General features: G+C 27.3%; 2 protein-coding genes across 5 annotated transcripts; one reads left to right on the top strand and one right to left on the bottom strand.

The window, feature by feature from the left end:
* The first annotated feature begins 509 nt into the window (after positions 1-509).
* Positions 510-3749, top strand: LOC124423758. Of its 2 annotated transcripts, XM_046961908.1 has the most exons (8): positions 510-878; positions 970-1060; positions 1140-1313; positions 1406-1608; positions 1698-1851; positions 2006-2274; positions 2457-2675; positions 2771-3749. In XM_046961908.1, exons 2-8 carry the CDS (start codon positions 1012-1014, stop codon positions 2822-2824), a joined length of 1122 nt encoding a protein of 373 aa, XP_046817864.1. In that variant the 5' UTR covers positions 510-878; positions 970-1011; the 3' UTR covers positions 2825-3749. The 2 variants fall into 2 exon arrangements, with proteins under 2 accessions (XP_046817864.1, XP_046817855.1); XM_046961899.1 differs by having other exon boundaries at positions 511-1060.
* A 220-nt stretch (positions 3750-3969) lies between these two features.
* LOC124423732 (protogenin-like) lies at positions 3970-14478 on the bottom strand. Of its 3 annotated transcripts, XM_046961844.1 has the most exons (21): positions 14026-14478; positions 13714-13722; positions 13460-13656; positions 13225-13378; positions 12983-13139; positions 12833-12901; positions 12493-12719; positions 12271-12416; positions 12033-12192; positions 11667-11951; positions 11382-11549; positions 11066-11257; positions 10787-10971; positions 10561-10708; positions 10346-10444; positions 10125-10278; positions 9900-10033; positions 9466-9831; positions 9104-9378; positions 8927-9034; positions 3970-8831 (listed from the first exon to the last, which is right to left on the bottom strand). In XM_046961844.1, the coding sequence occupies exons 1-21, from the start codon at positions 14090-14092 to the stop codon at positions 8631-8633; spliced, it is 3501 nt and encodes a 1166-aa protein (XP_046817800.1). In that variant the 5' UTR covers positions 14093-14478; the 3' UTR covers positions 3970-8630. The 3 variants fall into 3 exon arrangements, with proteins under 3 accessions (XP_046817800.1, XP_046817780.1, XP_046817790.1); XM_046961824.1 differs by having other exon boundaries at positions 13460-13722; XM_046961834.1 differs by having other exon boundaries at positions 11382-11546; positions 13460-13722.
* Between the last annotated feature and the right edge of the window lie 697 nt (positions 14479-15175).

Below are 15175 nucleotides of genomic sequence, written 5' to 3'. Positions count from 1 at the left end.
TATACCGCAACAAATGAAGTCAAACTCTCCGTAGTAACGTTGCCGTGGCAATGCTACGTTAGAAAACGTAACACAGGAGTCTGCAGGACTCCTACGTTACGGTAACAGTTACTATTATGAAAAGTGTATGTGATCAATATTAGACGTTGCAAATTAAAAAGATCTCTTGTTTTTCGACAATATAACAACACAATAAAAAAGAAAAAGATATAATTCTTAACACCGACACGTTTAGGTTTAAAAGTTTGTACTTTAGATGACCTACTTTAAAGACCTACTTTCGATGAATTCACTATACGGATCTATAACAAAATCTATCTATAAGGATATTCTATTGGTTATAGCAATAAGCAATAGCAATTTACTTGCGCTATAAATATTTTCTAGTAAATAGAGGGCGTAACATTCGAAGTACTGCATGAACTATATATCAAATTATATAAGAGGACTTTAGACTTATGATATATATGTTCTGCATTATCGACATTGTGTACATAAGTCCCTTATGATCCAATATTTTGTAACGGCTTGTATATTTATATTATTACTCTGCTGTCATATAAGACCAGCTGTTAATAATAAAACTTTCGAGATTGATTACTAGGTATCGCTTCGATCACCACGGATTTCGGATCAATGTCCTATTATAAGATTTTTTCATTTTATCACTTTTATAATATAATGAAATATAATTTTTTCGAGTAAAAGGAGAAACTGAGATAAAAAACCATTACTAATTTATAACGGTTATAATTTATAACGGTTTGAAGAAAAGTAGACTGAGCCAAAACACCATCTATGATCAGCTGTAATCAAGGATTTGACATATGTAGGAAGCGGCAGAAAACAATTCTTTGTGATATATAAAAGGTTTTAAGGTTAATTCAAGTGTAACACTGTGATAAAACATTCATAAATAATTTTGAAAGAAATCTATAATTATAATATAACGACTTTGATCGTAACCAGATTTAAGCATAAAAAACGAAGAAGTTTAAATGTTAAGCAGTTATGGCAACGCCCGTCACTGATAAGAAACCGCGAGTAATTGTTTTAGGAGGTAAGCATAATTGATTTATTTTAATAACAGAATTGATATTAGAAATAGAATAAATAAAAACATTTTCTCGTTATCACAGGATGCGGTTTCATTGGGCGTAATCTCGTGGAATATTTACTGAATAATGATTTGGTATCGTACCTACGTGTTGTAGATAAAGTGCCTCCGCAAACTGCCTGGTTAAATTCGAAACATGCGAAAATTTTTGAAAATCCTCTACTTGAATTTAAAAGCGCTAATTTAATAAATGCAGGTAATAAAAGTTTTATTGGTATTACCTACGTATTAAATTAAATAGAATTGAATTCGTGTATCAGTATATATGCACATTTCATGTCTTTGTAGCATCCTGTCAGAATGCATTTGCTTCTGACAAACCGATTGATTATGTTTTTAATTGCGCTGGAGAAACAAAATGCGGTCAAACAGATCCCGTTTATAAAGAAGGAATTTACAAATTAAGTATTAATTGTGCTCAACAAGCTGCCAAAATTAAAGCAAATCATTTTGTTGAAATATGTTCTGGCAATCTGAGTTCTTCTGAAAAAGTAATATAAATTATTCTATCGTTTCATCGAATTAATCATATTTCAAAATAAATATGCATTTATGATTAATTGATTACAATGATGTAAAGGTACCGTGTATAGAAGAAGAAAATGGAGATCCATGGACATTTGTTGCAAAATATAAATTACAAGTGGAACATGATCTGAAGAGCATACCAAATTTAAAATATACTATTCTTAGACCAGCAATAGTATATGGACCTGGTGATAGAAATGGCTTAGGTATTAAAAATATATTTCAAAGGAATATCTTCATTTTTAACTCTATACTCTGATAAATGATATAATGTCTTGAATTGTATGGTTTTATATTACAAATAATATTCTATATATTACAATGAAATAAGTATCATCCATCTATATTTATATTGTTCAGCATCAAGGCTAGTAGTTGGAGCGGTCTATAAACATTTAGGAGAAATGATGAAATTACTTTGGGGACCAGATCTTCGTATGAATACAGTCCATGTAAGAGATATGGCTCGAGCTATTTGGCATGTAGCAAACAGATCTGATACAATAGGACAAATATATAATGTTGTTGATGAAGGAAATTCCACTCAAGGCTCCATAAGTGCTATCGTTTCAGAATTATTTAATATCAACCACGATTATTGGGGTACTACACTATCTACTCTGGCTAAAGTATGAGAAGGATTTTAAAATTATTCTTAGTATGTTCTTATCTATACTTATATATATTGGGTGTTCTTCAATAAGTATTTTTATTACTTGCCCTAAATAAAAGTGCTATTATCTAAATAATATTTTTAATATTACATATTACCCATATTTCCATAATAAAAGATAATTTATTTTTGTTTTAGACTGATATGAGTTCTGTAGTCGAAGAGGTAAATGACAAACATATGGGTCCTTGGGCCGATGCATGTAATAAAGATGGAGTGGAGAACAGTCCTTTATCTCCATACATAGACCAAGAACTCCTTTATAACAAACATTTATATTTAAAATCTGGGAAGCTATCTCTTAATACAGGTTTTACGTATCTATATCCTAAACTCACAAAAGAATCACTTAAAGAGGTAAATTAATATGGATATAAATATTAATGAAGATATATAGAGAAAGAGAGAGATATATAAGGAATTTCTTCAATGTACCTTAATTAATTTTTCAGGTCCTTGATGACTATGTAGCCATGAAGATATTTCCACATTCCTTAGTACTTTAACTCTTATCAATAATAATTTTTTATACAGAATATTTGAATGCTTATAATAACTTACACATACATAGAAACGTTTCACCTTGTGCCTAGTGATCTAAGCAAGTACGAAAGTTACATACTTTAGTATACACTGAATACTTATATATAACCACATTTTACACATTTAATAATACATTAGGTGAATTTATAGAATTTCAAGATAAAAGATCATGATTTCATAGATGGGCTTATTTGCCAATGTGATAAAGTAGAGATTAATGTACTTAATTTTATTATAATTAAAATGCAGGTTAATTTGTTATTCTATGAATTACGAGTTTGATTGATAATTTTTTGATTGTCATTTTTAAAGTGCAGAAATTGCCTAAATTAAAACAAGTATTGAGGATGTGTTTACATAGTAATATAAAATAATTTAATACTATCTAAATCTCCTCAATTAAGGATAAAATATAAATTATTTTGATAATTAATTTTAATTAATATATACTTGGCCAAATATGTTTTTTATATACAACAATTTGAAGATATATAAATGATATTGATAATTGTTAGAGATACGCAATTTTTTTTTAATTATTGTGTTCAACTGTATCTTCCAAGTGCTGTGAGCGAACCTGAAAATCATTCTATTCCAAATAATTATCACTATATTTTATAGTACTTAATATGTCATACATAAGGGAACGTATTAAGCCAAGTACAAACAACGTGATTAAGCTAGAAGATTTTATTCTTATGATATTAATCCTTATAAAAATTGCTAGATATATAGTAAAAGCCTAATGTTTGCATAAGGTGAATGCATAAAATGATGTAAATCTATGTTAGTACTAAATACCACAAATATAATAGCATTTCTTTTTTAAAACTGTTGTTAAGAAATATACAGCGAGCATTTTGATAATAAAGTTATTCAATTTATCAATTCCTGTGTTTTTACTTATATTTTAAATATAATTCATTTTAGGTAGAGGTAATATATAAAGGAAAGAAACTGCATTTTTCTATCTTAATTTTATTCAATTTTCACTTACAACAAGATGCTGTATTCAGAAAGTTCAACAGTATTCTTAGATATTTTGTTTATCATTTTAATTTTAATACTTTAAACAATAAGGTTATAATTTTATATAGTTAATTATATGTAATATATTAAAATATATACTTTTAATATTTTCCAGAAATAATATATGTACAATTATGACTACAAGTATGTACACAGCAAGTGCGTTCTACAAAACGCCATAATCTTTATAATATAATCCTCTAGATATTAATAAAATATAATAAAGAGTAGTGTGTGAAAATAAATTATTAATATTTACTTGATACATAATAATTGCTACATATAACAATATATAATACCAATCAACATAATTACAGGTTCTTTTCTCATATAAAGTAAGTAATGTCTGAATTACATTTAATCATTGAACATGAAGATATATTTTTTCGAGGTAAAATGCATAAGTCTAAATTATCGTGTCTAGTAGGTACAGACATTAAGTTAAAATTAAGTAATGTAAGTCACTCTGCAGAGCGATAACTGAGGAGGTATATATGTCTGACTAGAGTCGCCGTACGATAGTATTAATACTTCAACAGTATATGGCCAACACTATTAATCAGTTATTACTGGTGCTTATTGCAAAATAAATGAGATATAAATTATCTTGCTTATTTCATATTAAAGCTAGGAGATTCTTGTGGCTAGTTTCCAAGTTAAGTTTAAAATAAATATTAATAATAATATTATCAGAAGAACAGAACATTCATATTTTAAAATATATCATTTCGCATATATAAAAAATATATTATAAAAATTATAATTACAAAAACACAGCTTAAGAATTTTGAATTTATTAGTAATTGTTTAAGTAATGAACTAAACGTGAAAACTAGATTAATAATTATAGTGTTATTGACTCAAATCATCGGTAAGTCTTACTGTATGTGATTTACAGTGAACTATAGTAAAGAATGAAGACTAATAATGTGATATATACTACAATATGTACGTATCTCATGTTTCTACCTTAGAAAAGTAGCTTGTTTTTTTCATGTTAATTATTATTTTATATCTGAATAATATTATTTTCATTTGTATTTTATAATCGATATTATCTTCACACAATAGCACGGCGACCCTATATATGATTGTTACAATTTTAAACTTATCACATCATTTAATTACTTAATATTTACCATTCAAATGAAAATACCAGTGCTAGTCTTTTAATATATTAAGATTACATTCATGTTTTTTTACTTTCTTTTATAATGAAAGAAAAAAGACTTTACAGTGGGATATAAACAGAATCAAAACATAAATATCATAAATGGAATGCTATAAATTATGACATACTCCAAATTTTTATAAAAAATGCTTCTTAATCGAAAATGATGTAAAAAAGTTCAAAAATAATTTTATTTATAAAATCAATCTTTTTTCCTTCGATAATTCAAATTTATCTTTATACGTGTATTTTATTTATTTTTTAACATTTTTAGTAAATGATTTTGCTATTTAGAAGCCAAACACTGATACAATCTTAAACATATATATATATATATATATGTTTAATATATATATATATATATTATTGTATTATGTAACATCTGCATTGTAAAGTGTGTAAAATATGAAAAGTTAATGTACAGGTAATTCCCATTTTATGGATTTATGTTTTACAAATTCTTTACTTCAAGAATTTTTTTAAAATACTATAATATAAAACAAAAATCTTTTTTTATTTAACATTATCAAGCTTTTCAATGGAAAAACTTAATTGTTAGGAACAGAAGTCATTCTCATTTTACAAATTTTCACTTTACAAAAAAAAAATCAATTACAAAATAATTCGTAAAGCCGAGAACTACCTGTATATTTTATAAAGTATGTTATATATAAAAAAAAAAAAAAAAACATACAATAAACGAAATTCATAGAGATAATGATGAGCTGTCTTTGATAATACTACACATACATTTGATGATGTATAGTTCAATAAATTATACAACTGCCTTTTCTTAAATCAAATTTTGTAACAAGTATTTAACAAATGTGGAAGTACAATACTATACAGAAATAACATAAGGTATAACAGATATAATGGATGTAATACCAAATAGAAGAAAAACTTATATAAAATCACAAAACAAACATCAGAATGTGTAATATGTTGCAGAACATAAACTATTGCAATTATTGTTTGATGATATATGAACTTAATAATGTATATGAAATATAAAATTTATATAATATTAAGATATATGCAATGAGTTCTATGCATCTTGCCTAAATAAAGCTATCATTCTTAGAATGTTATTGAATATTCTCAAATAATTAAAAAGAATGTTTTAAAAAGAAAGATATATATGCAATGATAATACATAAATAATATTATTGTACATTTAAATCAAAATGTAGGACTGTCTCAAAAATGTTCTTATATTCTACAAAAAAGTCTAGAATAATAGCAATTTTCTTAACATAAAATGGGATCATTTTAAACATTAAAAAATTCTCTTTCATTTATAGAAGCATAGATATTTTCTATATGATAAAGATGCAGTTGAAGTTCTAATACGCATAGGTCCAATATAATTCTATCTTTACTTGATTTAATTATGTGCTCATGGCAACTACATTATTGCATGGTTCAGTGTAATATGATTTTGTGAAATATCACTGAATGTTAAAAGTAATAAATAACAGATAGTGGAGGTACAGTAACAACACTGACATGTCTATGTCTCACTCTAAAAGATACACCTTATTCTATCAGGTACTGTAATGGGTTTTCTGTCATGGTAACATGCACCAGTCTGGAATACATATACTTGCAAATTTTTCCTTTGTCTATTGTACGATACACAGAACTTTTACTGTTTATAAGTCAATTATTCTTAAAATAAATACATTTAATCATTGATGTACTCATTTAGTCATATATACAGACAAAAGTACATAAAAATGTATCTGAATTTGTATTGTAAATGAAACTTACTTTTTATATAGAAAAGTAATATATATTATAATATCACTGATACATGTTAAAAATTATTCTAGCTTCTGTTTGGGTGAATTGGTTTATGTTAAAAATAATAGAAGTATTTGATAAAAGTGCAATAATAATAAAATAATATTCATTACCTACAAAGATAATAAATATATTTTTGAAAATTTACTTTATAAATTAATATTTCAACAAATAAAAAATATAATGATCAGTTAAAACAATTTACATGATTTTCATATAATTAAAAATATAGTATAAAAATAATTAAAAGTATAAGAATCATTTACAATTGTCTAATTATTTAAATTGTTATTATGGAGAATCTTTTAAAGATATTGGAGACATAAAGAATATTCATGATTAGGATCTATTATATAATTGTTCTGTGTATCTAAGTTAATGTATAAGTTCTTTTGTAATACTCATTTTATTTTACAATATTAAACTTGCCTTTTTACATTCAGAGGATTTCTGAAACTTTGAAATATATCAAAATAAGAAAATCTACAGTTAATATTAAAGATTTGTAAAAATTACTTGATTCTACTGATGTGAATTCTATATAATCTTTTGTAATGTGAAGCATTTAATTTATTATTTAATTTGTTAATGTCATTTGTTTTATCTTCTTATTTCATTTGAATAGCGAATTTTCAACTTATAAACCATAATTTTATAATTATTATCTATATACTCATGAAACTAAAGTAAAAAAATTATATCTACTAACTTTGACACATGTATAGTATCAAATTATATATCTACTTTCAGTTCCTAATGCTAAGAAATTTGTATCATATTTTTTTACGTTTAACTATATGAAAAAATAAAATCATGGAATGGCTAGTATAATCATCATTAAAAGAGAAATAAATTATTAGTTTTCCAGCCAATTATAAAATTGTATAGGCCTTGCACACTTAGACATTTAATGTATTTATGGACTCATACTCAATGCATTATTATTTCATATATAGTTTTTTTTATCTATTTAAATTTAATATTTTTGCAAAAAAATTTGATACCATATTGCTGAATGGTATTTATCAGCCGTAGTTTGTTTATCATAATGTGTGCATAGCATATTTTTTATTAGTTGTTCTATGTTAGGTATTCCAATGTCATATGTTACATTGTACATACACTCAAAATCCATGCTGTCATATTCTGACTTAAGGAACGATTTTCAAAATATTCGTATAAACATTTTTTCATTTTTACATGTTAAAAATAATTTGTGAAAACAAGTACATTTCTATCATTAATTATACAAACTATGGATACCTAGGGATTAATATCCATAATGTAAAGTTGACTGTAACTAAACATACTCAGGTATCCATATATATATCTAAAATCGAAAACTTTATTACAAAGATTTCATTATTTAATTTGTATGTAAAATAATTTATAAGAATTTTTCAAATTTTAATCAGAAATGTAAATAAGAAAACCTGGATTTTTAACAAGTTTACTTTTGTCTGTAATACTAATGTTATTATTCAAAAATTTAATTGAGTACTATTTTTCAAACATGATATCTTCTTTTGACAGAATCATATGATATATGTCATATAAATCTTATGGAACTGTATTAACTTTTATTTCTTAACTTATGTTCCTCTCTACTTTTTTATAAGCTTTGACTTTTCTTGCTTCCATAATATCTGATTCTACTCATTTGCAACAACTTCGTAACAGGCTTTTTAAATTAACGTCATATTCCTACCTGCTGTATTCCAATTCATGAAAATGCGAACAGCCAAAATTAGTCATTAGCGTATTCATCCATTTGGTCCAAGTACTGGAATAGATGTACAGATAACGTTTTCTGATGATATATCATTATCTGGACACCCTGAATTATTGTTTAGGCTGCCATTGTTACTGTCTAAAGTACAATTGACCATAGTGAACTGTGTATCATCCAAATCTTGATTCTCTTCTTCATTTTTTCTTAAAACGGTACTATCACGCCTTTTGTACTGTAATTATATTAAAAGAAAAAAAATTCACAATACAAAAAAGTAATACATTTATTAAATTTAAAAGAAACTTGTAGTCCATATTGTTTTTATACCTGAGAGTTTTCCGCAAGACAAATATCCTTTGATTCTCCATTTACATCCCAAGGTGATAGTAATGGTTCCTTTACACAAGGTTCCACAACACCATTGGAATGCCCTCCCTAAATCAAATTATTGAATATATTACACGAAAAAAAATTATCTCTAAATATATATTAAAATTGAATTACTTTGGTATCTGAATATGGATTTGTTGTAACTGGTGATGATGGACAAAGGCCAGCAAGTTCAACTTCATTAGAAGTAACTGTAACATTCATTTGCTGATTCACAGGAGCTGTAGATTCGATACAACAACCGTTTCCATTTCGCACCAAAATACGTCCTTTTAGAGGTTGAGCACCATCTCTTAAAGATCTAGAACTCTCGCATTTATTTCGACAATAAATGCTACATAAGCAAATGGTTATGAATACTATACTTATGCTTACACCCAATATTATACCTATTTAAACAAACAAATATGTTATTATGCATATAAAAATAAGAAATTTTGCTTAAAAGATCATACTTTGATAAAAATAATAACTACCTAGACTTTGATCAGGTTTAATATTTTGAGGTGGCTTCTGTTCATCTGATGATGAAAGAATATTATTTGTAGTCCCACCAGTGATAATAATTATAGGATCTGATCGTTTACCATAACCTGCTTTTGTAGCTGCTTGTACAATTACAAAGTATCGTTTTCCTGGAACTAAACCTGGAAGTGTAGTTGATGTTTTATTTCCAGGAACTGTGACATTTCCCCAAGAGCCAGTAGAGTTCATTAAATTCATGGTATATGCAACAAAATAATTTTGTATCACTCCATTTATGCTACTTGGTTCTTTCCATGCAATACGAACTTTAGTGTTATTGCCCAAAAACCATTGAATATCCTCAACTTTTCCAGGAACTAAAATAATCGTAAAATAAGTCAATATGCTATAATTTTCATGTAATTATCATTATAGATAATATTACCATCTTCATTAGTATAACATTCAACAGATTCACTGTAAACGTTACTTTGATTATTTTCATATCGTATCATCCTCACTTTAAATTGATACAAAGTAAATGGCTTTAACTTATCAACAGTCATCTTGGTATCATCTCTGGAAGACGTATTATCATTAATTTAAAAAATTTTGAGTACAAATACATTATATAATCCGATATAATAAACTCAAATAGATTTATATATACAATGTAATGCATTTGGATGCTTCAACACTTTCAATATGAACTGCATGATAGCAAAGTTCAAAGGAATGTACACTATGCATTTCAGTTACTGTCCATGTCACATGTATCGAGGTAGATGAAACAGGAATAGCCTCTAAAGCCATGAATACATTACCTTAATAAGAAAATATAAGATAAATATCGTGAATTCATTTAAAAAAACAAGAAATTGAATTACTTACTGGAACCAGAATGAGTAATATCAATGATTTTTGTTAAACAATCTCTTACTTCGCCAGAATTTACCATACAAAGACCCACAGTGTATGAACAATTCCTTTCTAAGAGATAAAAAATGATAATATAAATATTATTACATATAATCAATTCTCCATATTAAAACCAAAAGTAACTTTTGCTTTTTTCTAATTCTTTTTTTCTATTTTCTAATTCTTACCAAGATTAGTTAAAGTATACTCTGTAGCATTTCGGGGCATAACAGCAGTTAATAATTTGTATCCATCTGAATTTTCACAGTAAATTTGCCAAGAATCAAAATCTGGCTCGACTTTATTATTTTCTCTCAAATCTATTTTCCAGATGACCTAAACAAGAAAATCGTAAATAAAGTAGGATTCCAGTTCCTATTAAAACAATTACTTATTTTTAAATCATTTTCTCACTTTAATTATTGAAATCTTGAAACTTAATAATTGCATGTCTACAAAATCTCTAATGTTAAATTCATTAGAATCTAGAGGAGGCATTGTTATAGTGCTCCAATTTAATTGCATTTCATTCAAATTAGGCCATCCCTGTTTTGTTCTTGCTAATATTCGTATATCATATTTAGCTCCTGGTATTAAATCTACAAAATATTAATTTTATTAATCAAGTACTTATAATAATTTTAAAAATTTAGATTTAATGAAACTTTATTATTGTTAATCTTAAAAACATACCAGAAAGTATATAATGTTCAGTGGTGGCAGGTAAAAATAGTACTCTAGATGATGGATGTTGATGAAGTCTCCACTGTAATTTATATTCTACCACAATACCACGAGATTCCCTTTTTGTTAAAGACTCCCATGATACATTTAACTTTGTACTACTAATAACATTCATACTTATTTTCGGTGTGCTTTTAGGAACTAATTAAAATAATTAATCTTACTTTAGTCTATGGTACATAGTTTTAGTTACTATAATTTATCAAATTACATATTTATTTTATTACTAAAAAAATAAATAGTAATATTTTTTAAATATGCATACCACTTGGAGCTGTAGAACACAAGATGGTGGCAGACTGATCACTAGCGCCATATATGTTCCATACTCGTACGTAAAAAGAATAATTTGTAAATGGTTCTAGAAGTTTTGTTACTTCTACAGATGTGGAATTGCCTGGCTCAGGAGGAGAAACTTCTTCTTTACCACCTTCTTTTTAACAAAAATAATATATAACATAACTTACAAGCTCTTATTGATAGAATTCTAAAATTTTTAATTTATTACAACTTTTGATTTAAATATATAATATTTCATTATAAAACTTACCAACAGGGCTATAATGGACGGTATAAGCTGTAATACTGGTATACGGTAGAGACTTTGGTGGTTCCCATGAAATAAAAATTCTAACTGGGGACACAGCATGACATTTTAAAGAGGTAGGTGCAGCAGGACTATTACGAGATGAGTTTACTTGAAGCCGACCAGCAGCCCATATTTCTCCTGCTGAATTTACAGCTACACATTGATACAGACCAGAATCTGATGGAACTGTTGCCGATATTGCCAATTCCATTTTGTTGAATTCTTTTATATAAGTTGTTCGACGTCCTATAATTTACAATATTATTTTTTATGTTGTATAAATATTTAAAGAACTTTGTTACAATAATAATACTTTAATATTTTTACCATTGACTGTAATATTTAGAGAATCCTTTAGCCAATAAATTTGTGGTACAGGTAAACCTTGCGCCTGACATTCAAATCTTGCAGTTCTTCCATTTGGACAAACTTGATTCATAGGAGTTTTCAAGAATGATGGAGGTACCAATATATTTACAGTTATATTCTATAACAATTTAAATAATAAATTTGATAAATATTAAAAAATAACTATATACATATAAACATATAGCTTCATACATACCTGAATTTCCAAATCATTTGTAATTGAATTTCTTGAAGAACAAAGATAGATGCCAGCATCAGAAATGCTTACATTTTTTAATTGTAGTATAGCAATGCCAGTAGTAGAATTAACAAGAATGCGAGGTTGTGGAACATTGCTGTTACCTTGAAATGAGTAACTTGATGTAATAGCAGTATTTATGATTTCTAGAAAATGATAAAAACTTTTATAATTACATACCTGCAAAGCGAGGTATGAAAGTCCATGTTATAAGAGGCAGTGGATAACCAGATGCAGCACATGCTAGATTAAGGCTTGATCCATTAAGTAGCCAATGATTATATGACATTTGTGGAAATAAAGATGATGATTTATATGATTTTTCACCCTTTGATCTAGCAATAACAGTTAGTTTTGCCTCTATACTTTTTTTGGTTTTCTTTAGGAATTCATTAGTCACTACACATCTGAAATAAAAAAACGAAAAATATCTTAATACCATTATAATATGAGCAATAACAGTATTTATACTACTATTGCTCATATAGTAGTATTTATCAGTTTTATTATTATTTTAAACCTATAAGAACCAGCATCTGATAATTGTGTTGTACTTATATACAGAACACCTGGTGATACCATTGAATATCTGCAATATCAAAGATTTTCATGAATATATATTCAAAATATTAATGATTATTTTAATTTCTATGTATTAAGTATTACTAACTTTGAATTATTAAGACTAAGCTGAACTGAATCTCCATTATGCTCCCATGTAACATTAGGTGGAAAGGGAACACTATCTATAATACAAGACAATCTTACTACTTCACCTTCTTGGACAGTTACATTCTGTGGTGATTCTTTAAATACATGGGCAAGTTCTATAATATCAAAATGTAAAAATATTAAGTTTTTTATCTAAAGAACCAATAATATATAGTATAATTATTATTATAGCCAACTTACCTGCTATTTCAATGAATGTTGGCGATGATCGCAGTAGTCCTCCAAAATCAGTGCGTGTTATGCAGCGATATTCATCTTTAATATGATTCTTAATATTAATAAGGCTGGTATTTTCTTTTTCTTTGAACTTTTGTGACTTTTGGAAATTCTGTTTCTACAAAGAATAATTTTGTATACAAATTACATTTGTTGCTCTTTATCTTAATTAATATCTTATATCTAAATTTATAAATACCTTAATGAAAAGAAGAGATCCATTACGTTGTAAATTGCATCGGGTAGAACCACATGGTGGTACTGGTTTTCCATTATGTAACCAGGAAATATTTTGATTCGTACCAGCTATACAATTAAGTGTTATCGCTTTTTTACCCAATATTACATGTCCACTAGGTTGTATTTCTATTGTTGTAGCAGAACCTTTTGTTGAATCTGCATCAGAACCATCCGATTTAGATACATTTCTATTATTTATACCTGTTCCAATACCTTTGACACCTGTAAAATATAATTAATCATTTTTCAATCTATTTTAATATTAAAAAAATGTTTAATTTAAATAAAGAAATTTTTTTATTTAATATAAATCCAAACCAATAAAATAATATTTTCAATTATCCAAAAGTTTAACGAAAAAAAAAATAATACGTGGGTGAAATAAAATAAATAAAAAAAAGAAAGCAAAGTGTGTAATTCAAAGAACATGACACGCGATTACAAGTATTTCCGCAATTTATGAATTGCCATGCGACATCGATGAGTGTAAACAAACAGAGCTAATGGCAACAGTAAAAGACGCACCTGCAGCACAAGCGGGCTTTAGTACTTCTGTAAACAAGATACTAAGTAAAAATACTCGCGCCGCCATATATTCACGCTCATTGGCACCGGTTTCACTGACAAATCTTAGCCGAAACACGCCGTCGTATAGCGAGACTCTTCAGAAAAAATCTTCGCTGCATGTTTGACATCGTAAGAAGGAGTGTTTTTGGCCGGGCCTGCTTTTTGAGCAACTACTTAAGAAACTCTTTTGACTTCATAAATGCTTGTCTTTTCACATGATTAACAAAAATATGTTATTCATCGCGTCGTTGTTAAAAAAATGAAACCGGCGATAGTCAATTAGTTTGACTGCACGTTTGTCGTCGTAAATGCAACCACACCAGTAACGCCTGCCTTCGTTTTGCGTTAGCACGCGATTCGTTCGTCCCTTGCCATCTTTCTCGCCTCCCTCCCACCCAGAATCCAAGCGCCGAAGAAAATGATTCAAAATTCTTCACCACGACAAGTACGACAGCGTCATCGTGTGGCCAATAGTAGAAAATAAACCAAGTCATACTATTTCATTCTCTTGGATTCGATCATATTATAGAAATCAGGTCAAATAGAGCGGTTTTATAACATCCAATCAAAGACCTTGACGTATATAGAGCACACGTTGATTGGTACATTTTAAATATTGATTAATCTAATACAATCTAATCGCAGAATCAATTTGATACAGTATTTCTATTATAATTGTAGTAAATATATATTCCTAATCTTGCCTGATTTTTAGAGATGAAAATGTGATTTATACGTGTAACTATTTGTATCTATCTTATTGTATAATCGTTACAAGATTACACAATTGAGTTATCTTGTCTTGATATTTACATTTGAAGCGCAATGAAGGTGGTTAAATTACGTAGTTAACGACGTAGTCACTTGGATCGCTGTAATCGAAAAATGTTATTGCGTTTCAAAATATTTTCGAAAATTGCTTGCGAGAGAAGCAACTGATTTATTTGTTGAAAACCATTTTTTCCAATAACATTTATGATTTTTTAACAATAGAACGTATTGAAGTTCTTAACTGTAAAAATGTTTAGAACAATATAAATCTAAAACATAAGCAAAATAAGTCTAAAAAATGTAAGATTTGTGTACATAGTCTTCCTTTCAACAATAA

The sequence above is a fragment of the Vespa crabro genome, chromosome 1 (genome assembly GCF_910589235.1).
Source record: "Vespa crabro chromosome 1, iyVesCrab1.2, whole genome shotgun sequence".
NCBI lineage: Eukaryota > Metazoa > Arthropoda > Insecta > Hymenoptera > Vespidae > Vespa > Vespa crabro.
Note: the sequence above shows the minus strand (reverse complement) of the source record. Positions and strands in the feature narration are given on the sequence as shown.

What these genes read in the sequence shown, in the direction of transcription:
- LOC124423758 (XM_046961908.1), top strand. Translation starts at nt 1,012, where the DNA reads ATGGCAACGCCCGTCACTGATAAGAAACCGCGAGTAATTGTTTTAGGA. An exon ending in CGCTAATTTAATAAATGCAG is followed by an intron (nt 1,314 to 1,405) that starts GTAATAAAAGTT and finishes ATGTCTTTGTAG; the next exon opens with CATCCTGTCAGAATGCATTT. An exon ending in CAAAAGAATCACTTAAAGAG is followed by an intron (nt 2,676 to 2,770) that starts GTAAATTAATAT and finishes TTAATTTTTCAG; the next exon opens with GTCCTTGATGACTATGTAGC.
- LOC124423732 (XM_046961824.1), bottom strand. Translation starts at nt 14,092, where the DNA reads ATGGCGGCGCGAGTATTTTTACTTAGTATCTTGTTTACAGAAGTACTA. An exon ending in TCAGATGCTGGTTCTTATAG is followed by an intron (nt 12,720 to 12,832) that starts GTTTAAAATAAT and finishes TTTTTATTTCAG; the next exon opens with ATGTGTAGTGACTAATGAAT. An exon ending in TTTCATACCTCGCTTTGCAG is followed by an intron (nt 12,417 to 12,492) that starts GTATGTAATTAT and finishes ACTCATTTCAAG; the next exon opens with GTAACAGCAATGTTCCACAA.